The 9290-nt window shown below is 41.1% G+C and overlaps 1 protein-coding gene across 1 annotated transcript; it reads right to left on the reverse strand.

The window, feature by feature from the left end:
- Positions 1-787: 787 nt before the first annotated feature.
- On the reverse strand, positions 788-8922 carry LOC114160415 (splicing factor U2AF 65 kDa subunit-like). The gene is made up of 11 exons (XM_028043007.1): positions 8747-8922; positions 7281-7455; positions 7085-7188; positions 6825-6976; positions 6632-6748; positions 5597-5735; positions 5444-5523; positions 3318-3440; positions 3058-3144; positions 1580-1822; positions 788-1193 (listed from the first exon to the last, which is right to left on the reverse strand). The coding sequence occupies exons 1-11, from the start codon at positions 8856-8858 to the stop codon at positions 1062-1064; spliced, it is 1464 nt and encodes a 487-aa protein (XP_027898808.1). The 5' UTR covers positions 8859-8922; the 3' UTR covers positions 788-1061.
- Between the last annotated feature and the right edge of the window lie 368 nt (positions 8923-9290).

A 9290-nucleotide genomic window follows, 5' to 3' on the forward strand; every position in this document is an offset into this window, starting at 1 on the left:
CAGCAAACCTGCACAGTAGAGGTTCAAAGGAATAATAATATATAGGGCAAAAAGCAGGATATATTTAGTGTATAAATTCAATAAATATTTCTCTGCAGCAACATTTCATGATGGGTTTTTAAATGTAGAATAAATAAATAAATGTTTGTGCTCTGGAGGAAAATCTGGACCGAAGAAAAGTTTGTTCTTCCTCAGCGACGCTCAGGCAGTTTGAGTTTGGATTGAATACGCCTCTCTGTCTCGCTGCTCCGCAAACACGACTCAGGATTTCTTCTTCATCACCATCATCATGATCATCATCATCATCATGATCATCATCATCACCATCATCATCATCGTCACCATCACCATCATCACCATCATCATGATCATCGTCATCATCATCATCATGATCATCATCATCACCATCATCATCATCACCATCATGATCATCGTCACCATCACCATCATCATCATGATCATCATCATCACCATCATCATGATCATCATCATCATCACCATCATGATCATCGTCACCATCACCATCATCACCATCATCATGATCATCGTCATCATCACCATCATCATCAGCAGCAGGACTTTTCCAGGATCAAATTCCCAGAATTCTCATTTTTATCCAGATTTACAATATAAATACAAAAGTTCACCATTTTCTCATGGTAGATATTTCTAGAATGGTCAGGATGGACAGATGGAAAAAAGGAAGGAAGGAAGAAAATTGTGAAGGAATGAAGGATGTGAGTAAGGAAATGAGAAATAATGGACACAATGAAGGAAAGACAGAATGGAAAATGTACTGAAAAATATAATTTCCAAAGTTTTTCTGATTTTGTTTTCCAGACCTAAAACTTTCCTGACTGTAATCCCAGATTGATCCAGATTCCATGGAAACGCCAGGCTGTGTTTAATCTGGATGAATTAATCTGAGGTTCTGGACTCTGTGGCGCTCCGGGTTTAGAGGACGATGACACAGTGACGGTTTTCCAGCTTCCCTCCAGAGGAGTAACAGGAAGCGGGCCGACCAGCGGTCTGGTGGATCAGAACTCGTGTCGGTCGGTGGATCAGAACTCGTGTCGGTGGTACATGTCCGGGTCGTAGTATTTGGTCACCACCACTCGGTTAGCAAACTTACGGCCGGTCAGGGCCTGCATGGCAGTCTGACAGTCTGCAGGAGAAACGTACTCTACAAAGATCTGGAGGAAAGGAGCAGAGGAACGGATCAGAACCGACCCGTTATGCAACTACCTGTTCTCATGCAAACCATGCAGCTGTTAAATACATGCTAGCGGTCATGTTTCCATCTAGTTGAAAAATTTGAGCAAACTTTTAAAATGTTTAAAAGAAACTAATTAGGAAATCTGATTTTCCATTAATCGTTTCTGATGCGATTCTTCCAAATGTGAATAAAAGACGCTGAGGGAAACATGGCTCGGAAGTTGAAGTAGTAGAAGTTTTTCCACATTAACCCACAAGATGGCAGCAAAGAGCCAAGTAATACTTCAGCTCAGCTGTGCCTGTTTGTAAAAGCTTAATCTTTTCTACATGCGACTTCAACCGGTCCAAGAGTCTCAGAGCGAACCTTTCCACAGCCGGGGACTTCCACGCCGTCGACGGGCCGGGGGATCTCGATGGAGCGGACGTTGCCGTACTTGCAGCACTCCTCGCGGATGTCCTCCAGGATCTCCTCGTAGTCGTCATCGTCCACCAGCTCCTCTGGCATCACCATGTTAAGGAGGCACAGCACCTCAGTGGGCAGGCTGGAGTTCTGCAGCCGCTGCAGCCCCGGTACCTGCAGCGTCACCGGCGTCTCGATGATGGAGTTCTGCAGACGGACAATGAGCTAACACAGGGCTTTTCAAAGTGAGGGGCGCGAACCAATGAGGGGCGCCAGAGCTCTTCAGGTGGGGCGTGACACAAGGAAAAAACATGAACCAGAAAAACTAACTTTTAACCAACTTTATGTGTAATCATTCATCCAGCCACCGGGGGCGCTGTTGTAAAAGTGAATTACTCCTGCAGTCACTACTTGGAGCTTATTAAATTAAAAAACTTACTGAAATTTCGTTTATTAATACAAGGTTCAATTATTGTGTTGATTTCAAAGAATTATTAATTTATTTTTTCCTCTTTATCTCCAGGTCAGTAGGTGGCGGTAATGCACCAGTCGCCATAAAAACAAAGAAGAAAACTTGATACAAGTTATGAAACTGACATTCAGCTCGTTTGGATCGTTTTGTTCATGGTTAAATTTTACCACTAGAATTTTTTTTGTCTCTTTTACCACCTCTGTGTTTGCAGAACAGAACTTCATAATGAACTTTAATTATTTTTGATAAGTTTATCTATGAAACTATTAAGGATCTTCAAATAGTCCCTGTGGGTTATTTTTGTCTAATGTCTTAAAGGTTCTTAACAATTCAGCTAAGCTGCCATCGACCCATTTATTTATTTCATGGTATTTTTTTTTTTTTACATATTTTGACATGTTAATGTTAATATTCCCAGTGAAGTGACTGTGATGCCTGAGCTTATTTTCACTTTATGCTAACAGAGTACTGAATTAAAATTTGAGGAATAGCTTTTTGTTTGTTGCATAACACGTGATTAATCGATTATTGAACAGTCATTTGTAATTAATTTAAAATCTCATTTGCATTAAGTTTTAAATGTAAATTAAAAACTTAAATTAAAATAAGTTTTAAAGAGGCAGGAGGATCAAACTGATTGCTTAAGATTGTTTGTGTCGTTGGCATAATTTGTCTTTGTGTATTTATTTGATATTTTACTTATTCAACACATTTTTGGCACTTAAGAGCAAATTTATCATTTTGCCTGTTTATTCTCCACAAGCTCCTACAACAAATCTAGTTTTCTGCAAACATGCCATTGCAAAACCCAAGTCCAGATGTAATTATTATTAATCCTAATGTTACACATAACAGAGACATAATGAACAGATTTGCTAATTTAAAGTTGTAGTTCTCCCACATTGTGAAAACCCCTGACCTAATTCATATTTGGCTCATTTTTGAGTCATACGTCGCATCTCAAACTCACAGGATTAGCGTTTTTGGCGCCCACGCTGGCCCTCTGGACGATGAGCTTTTTGTCGCCCAGCTGCATCCCGTTGAGTCCGGCGACCGCCTGAACAAAAACAAGAACAGCTTCAACCGACGCATCTGTGTTTCTGAGTTTGATACGATGTAAAGCACTTTGAAATGCCTTGGTGCTGAAATGTGCTATACAAATAAAATTTGATTGATTGACTGATTGATCAAACCGCCTGCTGAAGCGGTTGGATGCAGGAGAGCGTTTACCTGGTCGGTGGCGCTGATGTCGACGTATTCGCAGAAGGCGTAACCTTTGGACAGCGATGTGGCGCTGTCCTTCACCAGGTTGAAGGCTTTGAGCGGCCCGAACGACGTCAGCAGCTCCTTCACCTGCAAACAGCAGCCAGAGTCGCACTAAGAGCAGAAATCCCTCTGAACGCCAGGGTGCAACGCTGCAGCACTGCATGGCTGCAGCACTGCATGGCTGCACTGCGACGCTGCAACTTCATCCCTCATCACTGACATGAAAAAGCATCCACCCCCCTGAACTGAAAGGTGCGGCATGCACAGTGCTCAGACTGCATGGAGAGCATCTGTGGACGTCAATTTAAAGTCCTGACACAGTTTCTCAGTTAGATTCAGGTCTGGACTTTGACTAGGCCATTCTAACACATGAATATTCTTTGATCTAGACCTCTAAAAATTATCTATTTCTTTATTTAAAACTAAAATGACCAAAAAAATAGATTACATTTTTTTCTCCTCCACAATAAACTAAGCATGAACTTTTATTGAAACGTCCCAAAGAAGAAAATGTATCAACCCTCTTTTTGTTAATGTTTTATGCTGTTCTTTGTTTTAAAATCTAAACACAGAAATAAAACAAACATTTCCTACAGTAGATATCCATGTTATTTTTTCATAAAAGGTTATTTAATATCTCTGGCTCTAAATAAGTTTTGTTCATCTGGACTCTTCGGTTTATAGAGGCTGCAGATTCCAGGTTTAGGGAAATAACATGTTAGTTTTCAGCCCTAAATTAGTGACCCTGGAGTGCAGCTCCCTGAATCCAAATGCATGCCACACTTTTCAGAAAAACACTGAATCCCTTCCTCTTCTCTAAGCACCAGACACTGTGTCGGTTCTTCACCTAAAACCCAAATAAAATGAAGTTTGTTTGCGTAATGTAAGTAGTTAATATTTTAATAACTTGCCCAGACTTTTTAAAGCTAAATAAAAAAAACCATCCAATCAAAGCTTACCTTTACAGAAATCCCTCAGCCCCCTCACTGCTAATTATCACCACTATGTCTTAATGAGCTGCTGTGTTTCCCCCCAGATAACCAGATCCTAAGCGCTCCAAAGGCATGATGGGAAACAGAGCCTGGCGGCTCGCTGCGGATCCGAGTGTGGGCCAGAGATTCTTACTTGCCTTGAGTTACATGTTGGCATGGCAGCGGTGGATGAGTACTACTGAACAAATTATGAGCGCAGACTTAACGATCTTACTGGCCCCTAGCTGGGGACAAAGTGGGGGGACAAAAATGAAAGAGCTGTGAGTATCAACGCAGAGCAAGTGACTGAAATTATTCAGGAAATAAAGAGGAAAAAGAGAATAACAGACATCAGGCTGCATGAGCAAAGAGTAGCGGCTACATCTAAATAACGTCTGACTCAAAAGAAAAGTAAACTCAGTTTTCCTGCAGCTGGAGGTGTTTCTGGAATCATTCAGGGAAGTCTCAGCGTTTCAGCCAGTCGTCCTCATCAGCTGGCATCAGTTCAGAGGCTTCATGGTTGGAGATGAAAACTCATTTTACAGAACCTGGTCATGAATGTTAGACCTGCTTCATACCTTACATCTGGACTAGAAACTCTCACAGACTGCAGACGTTTCACTTTTTAATATCTGATAAACATCTCTGACTGCAGATAAAACTATCAAATTTCTGTTCCATCCAAAGGAGCAGACACAATGTCGACCTAAACGCAGAAAAACACCAAACAATTGAAAAAATCTAGAAGGGCAAATTTCAACTACCTGATAAAAAGCTTGGCTTATATTTTATTAAGGTGGACTTTTTCTTTGAGAAGAAATAAATGATGCTTATAAATAATAAAGCTAAAATTTACTTACCTTTCCTAAGTCATTTCGCTTAACATTAGATTATTATTAGGACTCTTTTACATCAAGAATGTAGATCATGTTGGAGCTACCACAAAATATTTGACATTATTACAGTCAGATTCCTACATTATTATCCTAATTAAAGGTGCCATGTTTCTACAGGAAGCCTCGGCGGCCATTAATGCCCGATTGAGAGACTAAAAGCTCAGCGTGAGAGAGAAAAGAGAGGAAAACAAGAGAAGCTGTGCAGACTGCCATCGGTAAATACCTGGTCGTCGTTAAGGTAATTAGGAAGGCCTCCGATGAAAAGTTTATGAGGCGAGTCAGGAACGACTGTGGAGACGACGCCTACGCATCGGGAGGACAGGAGAGTTAGAGAGCGCCCAGGAGAGCGGGGCGACGGCAGCAGAGAGGCGGACACCTGGGACATGGAAGGCCGGCTGCTCCGAGATTCCAGGTAACGGCCGATAGTCATGAGGCCGTCGGATCTTCAGCGACTGACCCTGGAAGATGATCCCGTCAAAGGCCATGGCCTGCGTCGTCTCGTCCACCGACCGGAACTACAGGAGACAAACAGAGACAGGACAGAAACTGGCATCAGGACGTTTATACTATTTAATAAATTCTGTTAATAAATTATATTCAGTACGTTCCAATGAGTCTTGTTTCCAATGATTAAAAGTAGATTTTAAAAACAACTTTTAAGAAGATATTAAACGTAGTTTTCATCAAACGGATGTTTTTTAAATCTTTTTTATTGGTCTGATGTAATATTCTAATTTTAAATTTCAGGATTTCATAAATCCCCCAAAAAACACACAAAAAGATGCAGCAGAATAATGCTTCAAAACTTTAAAAAAGCTATACCCACAGGAAGGAAACGACAAAATACTGCAAATGGTAAAGAAAATCAAAAAGTGAGTCCAACTTGCTGAACAGAACTGAAGTCCTCCAGACCACTAGGGGGAGTCTGGAGTAGGTAATACGCTGCTGCTCTATAATATTATTAGACATGAAATATAACGCAGCTTTTCCTTTCTTATTCCATCTTTCTTCTAGACATCCTGTCTTTACTGAGGATCTGGTCATAGATGATTTGTAGGTTGACTCCCCCTAGTGGTCTGGAGGACTTCCATTTTGTGGCGCGAGTTTGCAGCATTTCATATTTGATGGGGGATTTTTTTGTTTTTGCTTTTTCCATTTTATATGCTTCCATTTGCTGTGGTTGAAGCGTTTTTCTGTTGCATTTGTTTTTTGTGTGTTTGCACCTGTAGTGTTTCCGCCAAATACACTCTAAATGTTTATTACAAAGTCTTGCAGAAAGTAATATGAATTATTAATGAGGGAAGATTTTCTACAGTATGTGATATTTCTTAAAGAAAAATGAAAATCAGTAAAAGCTCTTGTAGGAAAATCAAAGCTTTACAAAAGACTGACTGGAATCTTTAAGGCTGACCTCCAGGAAAGCAAAGTTTTTGTCCTGATTGATCTGGACGGCCAGAACCGGGTTGCTGGGCGCCTGTGAGAGGCCTGCCAGACGCATCTGAGCGTTGAAGAACTCTGCCATCGACTCCTGCGCAGCAGAATCACAAAACGAGATGAAAAACGATGCAGGACTAAGGAACGGCGCAGCGTGGTGCAGCCTTCACCTCCGTCACGCCAAACGGGATGTTCCCGACGTACAGCCGCCTGGCTTGTCTCGTCATCTGACTGCCGACGATGGGAACTTGCGCGGGCGCGGCAGCCACTCCGGTGGTGGCGGCGGTAGCCAGCAGAGCTATGGTCGGGATCTGACCCGCCGCTGAGGGAGAGACAGCGTTGGACAGACGTGAGACGATGCAGCAGATGAAACAGACAATCAAACGCTAAAAGAACTGTCACCGAGTTACGGAGGGAAGGGTACGATCACCTTGCATAGCTTTGTATTGCATCGGTGTGATGTGCTCAAAGCCCGGAGGAGGAACATCCCAGTATTTACATGTCTTTTTCTTTCTCGTTCTCCTTGGTGAGCGGCTAGACGGAGAGAATCACCACATAAACCGGTGTTGGTAATAGCTGGTGCCCAGGATCGGTTTGTTTTCCTCTTGGTGAGGGAGGAGCCTGACCTGTGCTTCTTGTGCTCCCTGGAGGAGCTGCGGCGGTCCCGGCTCTTCCGGTCCCGACTGCGGCTCCTCTTCTCCCGGCTGCGGCTCCCTCGGTCTTTGCTCCAGCTGCGATGCTTGTCGCCGCGGCCTGCAGACCCGCTGCGACTCCGCTTCCTGTGCCGCTCCCTCTCCCTCTCTGTGGACAGAGAACCTCCTCCATTAAACACAACAAAACAGAAATCAGGGCTGCAGTTTTCTGACCGATCTTTAAAAACCCAAACTGCTGATTCCAATTTTAGCCGATACAATTATTCTGCCTGAAAAGTCGCAAAATATAGTTTGTCAGGATTGAACCAGAGGTGGGAGGTAACTAAGTACATTTACCTGAGTAGTACTTTTAAAACAAACATACTTATAGTGGTTTTACTACCTTTTACTTTTACTTTAGTAGCATTATTATGACCTATTGCTGCTCTTAAGTCAAATTTCTTCCCACTCAACCCACTTTGAGAAACTTTATAAATATAAACAGGCTTGAGTGAGACCTCCCATTTTTTACAAAAGCTTTGTTTTTTTCTTTCGTAGTAAGATAGAGTAAATAATATATATAAAGATTAGAAATACTTGACATTACAATAAGTAATACATTATTTAATAAATGTGATGTAGAAAAAGCATTTCTTCTGCCTGAATTTAATTTAGAATTATGTTATTTTATTTTTAGTCCTTAAAATACCAGAATCTCCATCTAACTTAATATTTTAACATGGTTAAACATTAAATCAGATTTTATGATCTATTACTCAGTACTTAAGAAGACTTTGGACTTAATATTTGCTCTTATTGGAGTAATTTCTTGGATAACTATTTTTTACTGTTACTTGAGTACATTTATTTCTACTCTAACCAACTCTGAAGAAAGTACATCCAGAAACCTGCTAATTAAATATTTATATGAATGAATAATTGCCATCATATGTGGATTAAAATAATGAGCAAACAATCTATTCTTGTTTAATAAAAACTGTTACAGTTTGTTGTACAATCCTTCCATGCTGGTTGAAAAACCCTTCATACATAATCAATAAAAAATAAAATAATTTGACATTTTGCATATGAGTAGATGTGGACTTCTGACAGCTGCTGCCAACTAAAAGAAATCTAGCTTTTTTTTTTTTTATTTAATAATAAATATTAAAATAGGAGGATGTTCCTGCCTCTTTCCCCCACAGGTGAGCTGGCAGCCTGTAAATGATGGATGCGGTCTGTGACATGAAGCCGAGCTGAGCCTCATCACCGCCGGGACACGCAGAGAACCATCCGAGCCGCAGAAACATAAAGTTGTCGTCACGCCGGTTTATTCATTCATAAAAATCAGCGAGCTAACGGCACGCGCAGCCGTAACGTCGCTAGCTTGTGCCTTAAAAACCGGGACAGACAGAAAATGCCGACGGAAGAAATTTAAAAATATAAATAAATAAACTAACCTTGTCGGTTCTCGCTCAGTTGTTTCTCAAACTCCTCGAAATCTGACATTATGTCGACAAAAAGCTGCTGCGGAGAGAAAATGCTCTGAGACGACAGAGAGAGAAAATACATACAAACTGTCCGCTGCTGTATCAGCGCAGAGAAGCCGAGGACTCCTCTGTGCAGAGATAAATAAGAACAAAGTACATCCGGTCAGACCTTCACAATAAAAGCTTCGAACCTTCCTATTTCTGGTAGAAAAACAAGATGGCGCATTGCATTTGTTCTCTGAAGTTGGAAGCTGTTCCAAGTCGGAAAAATACGAAAGTTGCGGTGGGAAATATTGTATATAAATAGCATCTCATTTACAGTGGCACACACAGTGTTGTACATCTATTTATGATGATATCTTTTAATGTTTCATATCTTAAATACTGAAAAATACACAGCTATTATCATGTATTGCTAATGGTGGCTAGTTGGGTCTTTAAATTACTTATTGAAAGTTAAGAACTTTAATTCATTTGCAAACTAATTTTCTAACCGGTTTTAGAATATGGGCCA

The sequence above is a fragment of the Xiphophorus couchianus genome, chromosome 16, assembly GCF_001444195.1.
Source record: "Xiphophorus couchianus chromosome 16, X_couchianus-1.0, whole genome shotgun sequence".
Lineage (NCBI taxonomy): Eukaryota > Metazoa > Chordata > Actinopteri > Cyprinodontiformes > Poeciliidae > Xiphophorus > Xiphophorus couchianus.